This window comes from Enhydra lutris, unplaced genomic scaffold (genome assembly GCF_002288905.1).
Source record: "Enhydra lutris kenyoni isolate GAN:26980312 unplaced genomic scaffold, ASM228890v2 scaffoldscaffold14, whole genome shotgun sequence".
Lineage (NCBI taxonomy): Eukaryota > Metazoa > Chordata > Mammalia > Carnivora > Mustelidae > Enhydra > Enhydra lutris.
In genome coordinates, this window is record NW_019154098.1 from 906,735 (window position 1) to 920,419 (window position 13,685).

A 13,685-nucleotide genomic window follows, 5' to 3' on the forward strand; every position below is an offset into this window, starting at 1 on the left:
CGGCGTCCGCATCTCCCTTCAAACCCTCCCAGGGCGGAAAAGCGACCCGCCTAATGCCGCCTCTGGACTGAAAATCTCATCGCCTGAGGCTGCGGATGTGACCTCCTCGAGTAGGATCCTGGGGACCGGGGGTGACCTGCGGCCGACTCCGCGCAGCTCCACGCCCCGACGGGGACCTGGCGCCCGGAAACACGGCGGGGAGCATCGGGGGACGCTGAAGCGGGGCCTGAGCGCGTCTCTCGGACGCGGCCCCGCCGTGCGCAGGCGGCGCGTCCCGACTCCGGCGGGCACGACGCGCAGCAGCGCGGGCGCGACTCGGGAACACGGCGACTCTCTGCCGCGCTCTCAATGCGATCTCTGCGGCCGCCGCGGTCCGCACTCGCTCCGCCTGCCGCCTGCGTGCTGCCGGGGACACGGGACGCCCTCGCCGCACCGAAGCTCTTCTGTGAAGGACGCCAGGAAACGGAGCAGCGGCAGGAGAGGGGCAGGAGGGGCCGCGAGGGGCTCGCTGAGACGAACCGAGGCGGGACCGCCCTCCGCCGACGAGGGGAAGCCCAGGCGGAGCCCGCACACGCACCGCGCCGGGGAGAGCTACGCGCGCCACGGCCACCGCCCGGACTAGACCCGCCCCTGGCCCCGCCCCGGCCCCGCCCCTTCCGTCCGCTCTGCTACGCGGTCTTAACGGGCCTTCCTCACACCGGAAGCTGATTCCTCCCCCAGCCCCTCCCCCTTCGAAGGCGAAAGAGCCTTTTATCGCGAGACTTCCGATCTCCTTCGGGCTCTTTCGCCGGCGCCCAGATCGCGCGAGACCACAGAGGGAGCAGGAGCGTGTGGCGCGCGCGGCGGCCGCGACGGACGCAAGATGGCGACGGCGACCATAGCTCTCGTAAGTGAGCCGCCCGTCACCGCGGGCCGCCGCTCAGCTGGCGGGGGGCAGTCGTCGTCCCGGCCAGGGCGTCGAAGGCCCCTCGGAGACGCGGCCGTCGGTCCCGGGCCCTCGCGGCTCTTGGTCGCGCGGGGCGGGGGCGGGGCGGGCGTGAGGCGGGGGCCGGCCAGCGGCCTCAGCTTCCGGCTCGCGGGCTGCGGCTTCCGGCGGCCGCCGTCGGGGGCCGTGCGGCGCGCGGGGCGCGGCCCCCTCCGGGTGCGGCGGATCTGGCCGGGGCGAGCGGCCGGGGCGGCGCCAGGCGGCCGTCGCAGCGTTCTGCCAGCCCGGGCGCCCCGTGGCTCGGACTTGACGGCGGGGCTCCTGGGAGCGATGGTGTCTCCTCCCGGCGGAGCGCAGGGGCCGCCGGGCGTGCGGGGCCTGTCGGCAGGAAGCGGGGCCCGCGGATGCTCTGCGGGGAGGGCTGTCCGGCTAGCAGGGGCTCCGCCCCGGCCGAGGAGGGGGGAACGAACGTGCTGAGCACGCATTCCTCGAGCCGTTACTCTCTCGGGCGGTCACGGGTGTCGGGCCACCGTGGGGAGCCGCGGGCACCCCCTGCCCTGTTGGCGGGTCTGGCGGACACGGAGACCACGGACTGCGAGCCCGAGGGACCAGTGCTCGGGGTGCTGTGGGCACCCACGGGGGAGCCCCTCCCTGCCCCGCTCAGTGCTCACCTACTTCTTAGTGACATCGAGTGAGTCGCTTAGTTGGAGAGCCCTGGTGCCGGGCTTCCATGGCGACGTCTCCCTTGACCCTTCTGCCTCCCTTCTCCTCTCAAATGAGTGTCCTCCTGGACTCTTCACGGCGTCCCTTCTTCCCCGTTACCTGCCACCGACCTGTACCCAGAGGGACATGATGGGCCTGTCTGTGAAGGCAGTGTGGGCAGGTGGCTGCAGGCTGGAAGGATAGGGAAGGCGTTTGGGGTCAGGGAGTCTGCTTAGGCTAGACCTAGGCCTTGGCCAGGCCCTGAGCTGGGGGCTTGCACACAGGGAGGGAGGCTGGACCCGTGTCACCGGGCGAGATCGGACCCCCAGGGAAGAGAGGTCCCCGGTTAGGGGAGCCCAGTGTGGGATTCGGAGACCCGGCCATCCGCTTTGTACCGCGTCTTCCCGTTGAAGCCCAGGAGCACGTGACTTGGGCGGGAGGGAAGTTAGAGAAGAGATGGGGTGGAGGACTCGGCGGGTCCCACGTAGCGGCCAGACTCGGCCCGGGAAGGAGGCGGCGGCTTGAAGTTGGGGCCCCACGCTCCTGGGAAGGTGTGGAACGTGGAGGAGGAAGAGGAGCCAACGAGGGTGGGTGGTGGGTGTCCCCTGAGCGCACTCAGCCTCGGTGGCTGCGGGAGGCTCTGACCAGCAGCACCGGCACGGCTGCAGACGGAGGGGAGCGCTGTCTCCGCTCTGCTGCGGCACAGTGCCCGACGTAATCGCGGTAGAGGCGGACGTGGGCTCGAGGTCCGAACCCTGTAGGCTGAGGTTTGCCGTAGGCTGTGTTGCCCGTGAGTCCTCTCCGGGAGTTAACCCGTGCATGTGTCCGTGGGTGCGGGAAGCTGCAAAGATCCAGAGTCCGGGGTGTCTCCGATTCTGGGCATGGGCTCCAGGCTGTGGCCTGACGGGCTCCTCTTCATACCTGTTCAGTGGCCAGATTTCCAGACAGTCTGTTTTCTTGTCGCCTCGGCTGGGCGTGGTGAGAACTGGTTGTGTCCTGTAGCCGGCGCCTGCTGGACAACGCCGGTTTCTGCCCTTAGACGGGTTTCGGCTCTTCTGGGAGGATAGAGTGCACTGAACTGGGCCGTTGGTGATCTGCTAGGGAAGGACACAGGAGGATGCAGAAGTGCTCTTGTCACTCGTGCCTTCCACCCGCTGGCTGCAGAAGCAGGCCACAGCCCCTTCCCGTCAGGGACACAGTCTTCCGGTGACGCGGTGTGTCTGACTTACCAGTCCGTTCTTCCCTACCTGTGACAGCTGGGCTCACTCCTGCTTGGGACCGTTACCCTTGGGTTCCATCTGGCAGGGGCATCAGACCCTCTGCCTTCCCTGGGGCCACTGTCTCTCTCCTCCTCCTGAAGACCCTGTGTGCGCACTGTCTCCTCGGCCTCCGCGGCTGCCTAGACCCCAGGTGCCTCCTCCGTCCCTTTCTTTGCATCTTGTGCTTGACTTTGCTGCTAGTGCTCATGACCCACAGAAGTCCTCTCTTGTGGGTGCCACTCGGCGAGTGTCTCGTCTTGTTTGTGCTGCGCGCACAGTGCCCAGCACAGAGCCTGGCCGTCTGGCAGCGAGCAGGGCACCACGGGCAGAGGACTGAGTGGATGGGGAGTGCCCCGCAGCGGCTCCGCTCTGTGGCTTGGACTCTGGGTGTCACGCCCGTGCTGCTGGTCGCGGAACTGATGGCCTGCCTGCCGCGCACGGAGTGGGTCTTCGTGCCAGCCCCAGGGCACAAGGCCTGAGGAGCCAGAAACCTGGGAATGTTAAGGAATTGCTTAACGTTGCTGGTTTTCTGATGGAAATGATCCTCTTTGGTCTGGTGAGCTGTGGCAGTGCTGGAGTTGGGGCCCGACTCAAGGGGCCGTGTTGCCTCCCAGAGGGCACTTCTCACCCCTTCAGGCACAGACTGTTGCCGGGTGCTGGGGAGCTTGGTGATCACAGAGCCTCCTGCTTTCATTGCCAGAGGGTGGCAGCGTGTGACCAGCTGTGATGATAAGTGACCGTTTTCTCCAGGCTCTTCTAGTGTGTACTTAGAACGGAAGCTGAGGCTCTGTGGGACGAGGGACGTGGTCTCTTTTGGAGGCAGTGGGAGGTCCTGTGTAGCACCTGCTCCTGGACTGATTTTTCCTTAGACGTCTCCCCTGAGCTGTGCTCTGCCGCAGCGACGCCCGCTTCCTGTGCGGGCTGGTAGTTGACTCGGGAGAGCAGGAAGCTGTTGATGAACGCGCCCTCGGGTTGGCTGTGTTCGTGGGTCAAGAGACGGGATTGCTCCCCCGGACTGAAGTGGTCCTTGCTGTGGGCCCTGACAGGGCAGCCTCCGCTCCACATGTGCTCCTGGGGTGCCAGAGGACTCGAGGCAAGCCGGACACAGGCACTGTCCCCAGCTGCCGTATGCCCACTTGGGGGGACCCATGTCAGAAGGGCCCCGGTCCTCGGCTCTCTCTGATGTAGCGGCGTCGCGGAGCTCAGAGCAGCTTCAGCCGAGGCTCTGCTTGGGCGTCAGCCGCAGCGTCCGTCCGCTGGCCACGGCTCTAGCACACACAGGCTTGTGTTGCTGTCTCCTTTGGGGCTCGAAGGCCTCAGACACGCTCTGGTCACGTCCGCTTAGCCTCTGACTTTGTGTACGGGGCTCCAAGGATGGGCATGGCTGTCCCCTGTGTTCCTAGAGAGCGGTAGGTCTTAGAAGATGGGAGCAGGGTAAGTGTGTTCTGCTCTCAGTTCCGGCCGTGTAGCCTCCGAGAAGGTGGAGTAGGTCTCAAGGCCCTTTCACCAAGTCTCCCTTCCCCGTGACGTGGCCCACCTCCTGCCCTTGGCCTGTCTTTGCTCCTGCCGTTCTGCCGAGTTGAGCTGGGAGCTCTTCCTTCCGTTAGGCTGGTGCTGCGTGGCAGTGCCTCCACGGCCCCTCTGGGTGTGGGGTATGGCCAGGCTCTCAGCTGCCAGCCCTGGACAGTTTGTCCGCTGCGGGAGGGAGGCTTGTGCACACAGACCACCTGCCTGGCCCTGTGATGCAGAGCGCAGCCCTCCTCAGAAGGGCCTTCACGAGGGGCTTGGGGTGTGGGCTTGACCAGAGTCTGTGGAAGGCGTTGGGACTGATGCTCAGTGGGGGAGGGGGCGTGCTGCTGCTAGAGAGGTGCCCCTGTCTGCCTCAGGAGGGGTGAGGAAGATGGCCAGCTGTGCCCCTCGTCATCCCGTCTGGCCTGTCCCAGCCTGCTGGCCAGGAAGGAACTGATCTTTTAGGACCTCAGCTCTGTGGCCAGGGGGCAGCTTCAGGTGCAGGGAGGATGCCTTTCCTTGACATGGGCAGGAGCTCTCTTATTCTCTGTCCTGTCCTTTCCTGATGACTCCCTGCCAACTCCGGGCTACCCTAGATTCTGCCAGGCCAGGCTACCTTTGTGCCAGGCCCTGGGCAGCTGCAGGTGTCCTGGCAGAATGAGTGGGGTGAGTGGGCTACCGTGGGGTGTCCAGGAGCCAGGCCAGAGCTGGGCTCTCCCTGTGCCCCAGCTGGATTCTCTTTCTCATCCATGGGCACTTAGCCCTTAGCCGGGGAAAGGGAGAGGGCCGGGGCGGGTGGTCTTACGATTGTCCATTACAGCATCTCCTTCCTGCCTGCAGCAGGTCAATGGCCAGCAAGGAGGGGGGTCCGAGCCGGCGGCGGCGGCAGTGGCGGCAGCGGGAGACAAATGGAAACCTCCACAGGTACTGACCTCAGCGTCCTTGCCCTCAGGCCCGCCTGCCCGCCCGCCCGCCCGCCTGCCTGCGTGTCCCTGGGCCCAGAGAGATGGGGGTGGGGTGGGAGGAGCCCTAGGGATTCTTCTCTGCCTCCTGGGTAGAGGTGCCTGTCTCCTCCCTCACCGCCCAGCCCCATGCCTGGCTCCAGCCTCTCCCCATAGCGTCCACCCTGCTTCTGCGGTGGCTCGCGGCGTCGTGCGCCTTCAGACTTCGGGCAGGTGGTGACGATGGTCAGGTGGGGGCTGAGCCAGAGCTGGTGTCAGTTGTTAGCCGTCACGCCATTCCAGAGGGCAGCCGCGCTGTTGCAGAACGTGATGGGTAGTAAGAACCAGAAACACAGATTTTCATTTCAAATCTGAAATTTAGATAAAACAACAAAGCAGAGTAACGTGCAAGTGAGAGCCCGGGGTCTGTGTGGGGCTTGGGCCGGGCTTCAGAGTGGGTGTGGGCAGGCCTGGTCCCGCTGGGGTGGTTCTGCCCTTGGGAGCATGTCCTATAGGAGGTGGAGCCAGGCCTTGTTGCTGGGTAGTAAGGTTCTTTGTGCTTCTCCATGGCAGCGCCTGCCTACCGTGGGCTGTAGTGGGGGCTCAACAAGGTGGCCTGGGGGCCTGTTGGAGCTGGGCCCTCTTGTGGGCCCCCCGGCACACTCAGGGGAGGGCTGGCCGTGGTATGCAGCCTGGATCCTGAGAAATTACGGGGGCTGAAGCAGATGGGCAAAAGGGCCAGGACGTCCCTCTAGCCAGCCCTCCCCTGCCCTGGTTGATGGGAGAAGGGCCTTTTGTTTATCCAGACAAAGAAGAGATTGAAAAGTTTCTAAGGGGCTGGAAGGGGGTTGGCATTGATTACCATGGTGACAGCCTGCTCTAGAGTCACAGCCCCTGGCTCTCAGGGCCTCTGTCCCACTAAGAAGAACCGGGCTTGGGGCCAGCTGGGAGGGCGGAGAGGACAGGCTTTAGGGGCCAGACTGGGGGCCTCCAGGCCCCTCCTGCCCTTTGACCCTGTGCTGGAAACCCAATACTTGGGCTGGTCAGGATGGTGGTCCTTGGGGTTTGGGTCAGCTGGCCCCTTCCTGCCTCCTTCGAAACTCTGTCCTTGTTCCTCACGTCTGCACTGGGGATCTGCCTTCTCCGCTGTCCCTCCTTAGGCTGTGTGCTGTTTGCCGCAGAGCACCTCCTCTGGCGGGGGCTGGCGGTGGTCTGTCCTTGCAGTTGCTGGGCGGTGCCAGGCCCTGTGAGCTGGTGGGCAGGCTGCTGTGACCCGACCCTGGTGCACACTCTTTGGCTCAGTAGCTGTGCTTCGCTTTTTCCTTGCACGGCTCTGTTCTCTCCCCTGCGGACAGCTTAGACGTGGATTTTGGCAGAAGGAATGTAAACTTAATCCTGGTTGCATTGAATCTATCTGTGGCGGGCTGTGCCTGCCTTCCCCCCTCCCCCAGAATATCTCCGGGTGCCCATGCTCGCCGGGCTAGGGTGCGGACGGCCCCACTTTCCTCTGTGGCTGGTCTGCTCCTGGCCTCTCTTCCCAGGGGCTAAGCACAGCCCAGGGAGGAGTTTGGTGGAGATGGGCTGTTGTGGCCAGGGAGAGCAGCTCCAGGTTCTCAACAGTGGGGGTGGGGGGGGTGGGGCGCTGCATGGAGGTGTGCTGGGAGGGAGACCCTTTCCCTTACTTGCTCCTTGAGTGGCCCCTAGAACTCTGCCCAAGCAGGGACGTCGAGTCTGCAAGCCTGGCTGGGGCTGAGGGAGGGTGTGGGGGGCGGGGGTGGATGCCACGTGGTCCAGGAATGAGGAGTCCCTGCACATCCAGGGGACCATGGCCCCCTTGCCTTGTAAAGGGTGGCTGGGTCCAGCTCTCTCCCGGCTCAGGGCTGAAGCTCTGGGCTCGGTTTTGCGACGAGCACTGGGCCCTCCTGCTTCCTGCCTGTCTTCCTAACTCCTGAGGAGGCCTTGTGGCCAGGGCCCTGCCAATGCTCTGGCTTGTCCCAAGGCCCCCAAGGTACCTGCCTGCCTCAGTGGCATGGGTCTTGGGAGAGACAGGCATAGGGACAGGCACAGGGAGATAGTAAAAGGGCAGAGCTGCCTGTCCCTGGGGAATGGGCTGGGCCTGGAGGCCTTGTGCAGCTCTGTGGGGTGGGGGGGGGGTCCCTGGGGCCGTGTGGGGGAGCTCTCAAGCTCGTTTTTAATGACTTCCCTGCTGCCCACCTGCAGGGGACGGACTCCATCAAGATGGAGAATGGGCAGAGCACAGCCGCGAAGCTGGGACTGCCTCCTCTGACGCCCGAGCAGCAAGAGGCCCTCCAGAAGGTGAGAGTGCGCCTCCTGGGGAGTCGGGGGCAGGGCTTGGGGGGCGGAGGGCGGAGGAGGGCGCACCCCCCTGTAGGCCGGGCCCCCCACTGCCCCTCACCACCTCCTTCCGCAGGCCAAGAAGTACGCCATGGAGCAGAGCATCAAGAGCGTGCTGGTGAAGCAGACCATCGCGCACCAGCAGCAGCAGCTCACCAACCTGCAGGTGAGCCCCTGGGCCCCCGCGCTCCGGCTTGCTGCTGGCTCTGCTGGAGGCCGCCCCACCCGCCTGGGCCGGGGAACCTCCGCCGCCCCTCCCCGCCACCTCCGCCTCCTCTTCCTTCTCTTCCTCCTGTGCCTGTGGCCGTCCCCACAAGCTGTTGTGGTTCTGTTTCTCAAGGACTCGTTCTTGGGGCGCCCAGGCTCCTCCGTGGGGCACGAGTGGCCCAGCCTTACCCATCCGCTGAATGCCCATGGGCCCCTCCCTGCCCTGGCGCTGTAGCTGTGCCCCGCCCCCTGAGTTGGCTCCTCCTCTTGGACTTGAAATTGTTGCCTCAGGTTGCCTGTGCGCCGGTGGCGGTGCGGCATGTAGGGGCGTTCCTTCCCATCCCCTTGGCCTCGGATGAGAGCGGTCAGGCCCCGACCCCTGCAGTGAGTCCAGACCACCTGAGTAGGGGTCCAGGACAGAGAGGACAGGGCTGGGGGCGCCTCCAGCAGCCTCCTGCTCTAGCCCTGTGGCCACAAGCAGCCACGGCTGTGGGGAAGAGGCCAGGGCGAGGCTGACAGGTGCCTGGGCCTTGAGCCCCCTGCCCCCTGCCCGGCCCTCAGGAGACACCCTGGCTCTTCACTGTGCTCCACCTGCACCCTCCTCTTCCTCCTCCTCCTCCACCACCTCCTCCTCCGCCGCCTCCTCCCTTCCCTCCCTCCGCCCCCTCCCCTCCTTCTGCCCTGCCGGCCAGGCTGTGGGGCGGGGCACCTGGGGCTCTGAGGCCCGCCCCGGGCAGGTGCCGGTGGCTGGCCAGGCGGCTGGCAGTTTGGGAAGGCAGGCGGACGTCCCTGGCAGGGCGGGACTCCGGGCCCTGCCGCCGCCTGCGTGAGGTGCGAGAGCGGGAGGCTGCTCGGCCGCAACAGACTGAACTCTGTGTTTACTGTCTTTCAGATGGCAGCAGTGACAATGGGCTTTGGAGATCCTCTCTCACCTTTGCAATCGGTCAATAGAAATGCTCACTTCTTCCGGGCTCATGTCCTTAGTCAGGCTAGAGGGGGGCAGTGCAGCCCGCGCTGGGGACCTTGCTCCCCCAGCCGGCCCTGCCCGCCAGCTCGGGACGAGCGCAGCACAGCGCCAGGCGTGGCGGGGCCAGTGGTGTGGGCGGGCACCCAGCCGGGACCGCCCCTGGGGAGGCCTCCATCTGCTCTGAGGTCCCGCCTTAAAACTAACCGGCCAGGTAACTGCGGAGGGCAGCAGGCCAGGACGGCAGCTGCCCACGCCAGGCCCAGCGGCATCCATGTCGCCCGCACGCACAAGGTGCCATGCCTGGGCCGCCGGCTTTGCTGGTCTCCGGGCCGGCCTGGGCTCCTGTGTTGAGAAGGGGTCAGGCCCCCGAGGGCAGAAGAGTCCTGGCCCCCGGCCCCGTCAGACCCTGGAGGGAGGTTGGATGGGGTGGGGCCCGGGGTACCAGGCAAGCAGGAGAGGGAGGGCGAGGACTTGGTCCGCTGGGCCCGGCTGTCCGCAGCGCGTAGGGCCGTGCAGAGCCCAGAGTGGGCCCGGGAGGAGGCAGAGGCGGCGCCTGAGGCCTTGGCTGCCTTGGGCGGAGGAGTCTGGGGAGGAGATGCTCCTCCATCTCCCAGAGGCCAGCTGAGGAGGAGGCCAGGCCCTGCTCCAGGAAGTCTGAGGGGAAGCATGGCTCTTCCGGGGCTCATCCCTGCGTGTGCTGCTCTCACAGGAGGTGTGGCCAGACAGACCCAGTGTCTTCTCTGGGAAGCGTCTGTCGGGGGCGGGGGGTGTCAGGGAGAGGGCTCCTGGCCCACCTGTTGGGAAGCCCACACTGAAGAGGAGATAGGCTCCCTTTTGGGGAGTTGTGACCCGAGAGGCATGTGGCTTCCTTTCGGGCTGCCTGGTGCAAGAGGGGACATAGTTCCACTTTTGGGGTCCTCGGTCTCAGCAGGGGCCTGAGGTATACTGTTGGGAGCCCAGTTTGAGGAGGGCAGTCCCATTGGGGGGGGGATTCCTAGTTTGGGGGATATGCGGACTTTACTTTTAGGCTCCTCCCGGAGGGAAGGGGAGGCCTGGTCTATATACTAGGCCAGGTGGTGTCTAAAGAGGGAAACTGGCCCCCGGTTATGGGGGCCTTGTGAGGGTGAGGGGAGCCCCTGTTTATGGAGAAGTTAGAGCCAGGGCCCCATCTTCTTTGCCTCTCCTGGGTCTGTGGTCTTCCCCAGGGCTCAGCTCCTCCTGGTGGCCCACCGCGTGTGGCTGTGGGACACCCCCCCCCCCCCGCCTCGCACACCGTGCAGAGGGGGCCTGGGTGGGAAGCCCATCCCTGAGGGCGTGGAAAGGTCCCTTGGCCCCGGCTGGCCCTAGCGCAGAGGCAGTGTCTGTCCAAGCAGAGCTCTGGGCCTGCTGGGCCTGTTATCTCCCTACTCCAGGGAGCCCCAGGGCTTCTCTTTTTGGCGGCTCTGCCACCTTCTGATGTTCCTGGGGGCCTGGCCTCGGGGCTGCCGGCATGAGCTCCAGCCAGCCCTTTTTGGTCAGGTGCTGAGCACACTGAGGGGCTTGCAGAATGCCCAGCCCCCGCCTGAGCTGGCCCTGCCTGAGCAGCTGCTCTTTGTTCTCTCTCCGGGGAGCCCCCATCTGGGCTCCTGACCTCCTCCCCTGGGCTCTCTTCTGGGCAGTAGCTGCCCTGTCTTGTGCCCCTTCTCTTGCCTCCACGCTAGCGGGTCCCTCCAGCCTGGATGGCTTCCCCTTCCCTCTTCTGTCGGAGCACTCGCCCAGGACCCTGGGAGGATCTTCCAGCCCAGCTTGGGGTACCTGGCCCCCAGACTGGAAGGTGGGCATGGTGGGAGGGCGTGCAGCCCTGCCTCCTGGCCCCTGTCAGCTTTGCTGCCAGTCTGCCCAGGACCTGGATGGGCCGGGGTGTGTCCGTGTCCTGCCTTTGGGCCTGACCTTCCTTCCTGGGGGTAGGGTGCTGTTGACCCCTGCTACCCTGACCGCAGGAGCTGGGCCTGCACCGTGCTGCCGCGTGGGGAGCCCTCCCCCCGGCGGAGCTGGGTAGGTGGGCCAGGAGGGGAGTGGGCTGCCCAGCCTCTTGCCACCCCCTCACAAGCCAGGGGCTCTCTCTCTCCCCTTGTGTCCTGCTCCAGATGGCAGCTCAGCGGCAGCGGGCACTGGCCATCATGTGCCGGGTCTACGTGGGGTCCATCTACTATGAGCTTGGGGAGGACACCATCCGCCAGGCTTTTGCTCCCTTTGGACCCATCAAGAGCATTGACATGTCCTGGGACTCCGTCACCATGAAGCACAAGGTGGGCTTTAGTCTGCCCCTCCCCAGGCCCCACCCTCCCCACCTTGGGCTCTCTTGGCCTCACGGCACGTTCCTGTTCCCAGGGCTTTGCCTTTGTGGAGTACGAGGTCCCAGAAGCTGCTCAGCTCGCCTTGGAGCAGATGAACTCGGTGATGCTAGGAGGCAGGAACATCAAGGTGAGGGCCAGGGAGCTGGGCCTCGGGGCTGGCACGTGTGTTCTCTGTTCTCAGTCAGCCAGGCAACGCCGAGCAGCCTCTCTAGAAGCCTGAAGTCTGACGTGGCCAGGCCTTGCTGACTGGGGACTCTGTGCCCTGCCTCTCTCCCAGGTGGGCAGACCCAGCAACATAGGCCAGGCCCAGCCCATCATAGACCAGCTGGCTGAGGAGGCTCGAGCTTTCAACCGCATCTATGTGGCGTCTGTGCACCAGGACCTTTCAGATGATGACATCAAGAGCGTCTTTGAGGCCTTTGGCAAGATCAAATCTTGCACGCTCGCCCGGGACCCTACGACTGGCAAGCACAAGGGTTATGGTTTCATTGGTGAGTCTGGAGAGAGCGTGGCAAGGGTGGGGCCCACGGGTGAGGCCCACCCGGCACCGTAGCTCCCCCTCACCGCTGCTCCTGCCCTGCAGAGTATGAGAAGGCCCAGTCGTCCCAGGATGCCGTGTCTTCCATGAACCTCTTTGATCTGGGTGGCCAGTACTTGCGAGTGGGCAAGGCTGTCACCCCCCCCCATGCCCCTGCTCACACCTGCCAGCCCTGGAGGCCTCCCGCCCGCTGCGGCTGTGGCTGCAGCTGCCGCCACAGCCAAGATCACAGCTCAGGTGAGGGATGGCCCAGCCACATAGTTCACTTGTGGGTGACAGCCCCTCCCTCCCTCCCGCGTCCTCCTTTGGGGGCTGGCTCTTGGTGTGGTCTTGAGCGGGGGCGGCCAGACTGGGGACTGAGTGTGGTGATCTTCGGGGCTGCAGGAAGCAGTGGCTGGAGCAGCGGTGCTGGGTACCCTGGCCACGCCTGGACTGGTCTCCCCCGCACTGACTCTGGCCCAGCCTCTGGGGGCTTTGCCCCAGGCAGTCATGGCTGCCCAGGCCCCAGGAGTCATCACAGGTGAGCCTGGATGGGTCATGCCTTCCCTCCTTCCCCTGTTAGTTCTCTGGGCATAACCCTGGGTGGGTAGGACCTTGCTCAGCCGTGGCTGAGTGGGGTAGGGGCCCTTTCCCGGGAGGGGCAGAGAGGGGGGAGCGTGACTGCTGGATCTGGTGGGTTTGCTGCAGGTGTGACCCCAGCCCGGCCTCCCATTCCGGTCACCATCCCCTCTGTGGGAGTGGTCAACCCCATCCTGGCCAGCCCTCCAACGCTGGGTCTCCTGGAGCCCAAGAAGGAGAAGGAAGAGGAAGAGCTGTTCCCCGAATCGGAGCGGCCGGAGATGCTGAGCGAGCAGGAGCACATGAGCATCTCCGGCAGCAGCGCCCGCCACATGGTGATGCAGAAGCTGCTGCGCAAGCAGGAGGTGGGCGGTGGGGGCCTGTGCAGGGGGGGGGGCAGCTGGGGCGGGGGTGGCTCAGCCTGCTGCAGCGCTCAGCTGTCCCCTCCCCCACAGTCCACAGTGATGGTTCTGCGCAACATGGTGGACCCCAAGGACATCGATGATGACCTGGAGGGGGAGGTGACCGAGGAGTGTGGCAAGTTTGGTGCTGTCAACCGCGTCATCATCTACCAGGAGAAGCAAGGCGAGGAGGAGGATGCGGAGATCATCGTCAAGATTTTTGTGGAGTTCTCCGTAGCCTCTGAGACTCACAAGGCCATCCAGGCCCTCAATGGGCGCTGGTTTGCTGGTCGCAAGGTGGTGGCTGAAGTGTATGACCAGGAGCGTTTTGATAACAGTGACCTTTCTGCGTGACCTTGGCCCTGTTGCCCGGACTTGCACTTGCTCCTTGTTTCCTCGGGGTTCTCTAGAGTGATGTGTTGGTGTCTCAGGCCCAGCCGCCCACGTGGGGATAAAGGTGCAGATGCCTTGGCCCTCAACCTCCCTGTGTGACAGTGGTCCTGTGCTTCTGGGCTCCCGGGGGCAAGCCTGGGGGAAGGAACAGACAGGGGTCCTTGAGGGCCTGCGAGCGCCCCCCTTCTCCGGAGGAGGGGGAGGCGGGCCGGCTGCGGAGTACACTGGGGCTCCCCTGCGGTCCCCGAGCGGGGCTTGCACCCCCGCCCTCCCCCCCCACCGTGTCACCTGTACCCGATGGGTGCTAGGAGAAGGCCCGCGGGAGGAGCCGGGCGGGGTGGGAGGACGGCTGGCCAACCGCGGTGGGGTTCGTGGGTACCATCCTGGGGAGGGGACCGAGGCGGGGGGTGGGGGTTGATGGCCAGGAAGCCTCCAGGACGCCTGCGGGAGCGCGGGCCTTAGGCCGACTTCATGTCCCGGCGTGCTTTGCGGACGGGAGCGGGGCTTCCCGGCAGGCTGTGCGTGGGGCAGCTACGGGTTCTCGGAGGCGCCAGAAGCGCGGGGACTTGTGGGGTTTGCAGTTCCCAGCGGCGA

The 13,685-nt window shown here is 65.5% G+C and overlaps 2 protein-coding genes across 2 annotated transcripts; one reads left to right on the forward strand and one right to left on the reverse strand.

Moving 5' to 3' along the window:
- Positions 1-809: 809 nt before the first annotated feature.
- Positions 810-13,177, forward strand: LOC111146593 (poly(U) binding splicing factor 60). The gene is given in 13 exon segments (XM_022502213.1): positions 810-886; positions 5,236-5,319; positions 7,557-7,652; positions 7,768-7,857; positions 8,791-8,841; positions 10,992-11,153; positions 11,236-11,328; positions 11,479-11,692; positions 11,785-11,879; positions 11,881-11,976; positions 12,124-12,259; positions 12,427-12,662; positions 12,753-13,177. Coding segments are annotated over 13 exon segments (1,677 nt in total). The 5' UTR covers positions 810-862; the 3' UTR covers positions 13,053-13,177.
- On the reverse strand, positions 8,851-10,985 carry LOC111146594 (cuticle collagen 40-like). The gene has a single exon (XM_022502214.1). It carries the CDS (start codon positions 9,549-9,551, stop codon positions 8,883-8,885), a length of 669 nt encoding a protein of 222 aa, XP_022357922.1. The 5' UTR covers positions 9,552-10,985; the 3' UTR covers positions 8,851-8,882.
- Positions 13,178-13,685: the final 508 nt, after the last annotated feature.

What these genes read in the sequence shown, in the direction of transcription:
- LOC111146594 (XM_022502214.1), bottom strand. Translation starts at nt 9,551, where the DNA reads ATGAGCCCCGGAAGAGCCATGCTTCCCCTCAGACTTCCTGGAGCAGGG.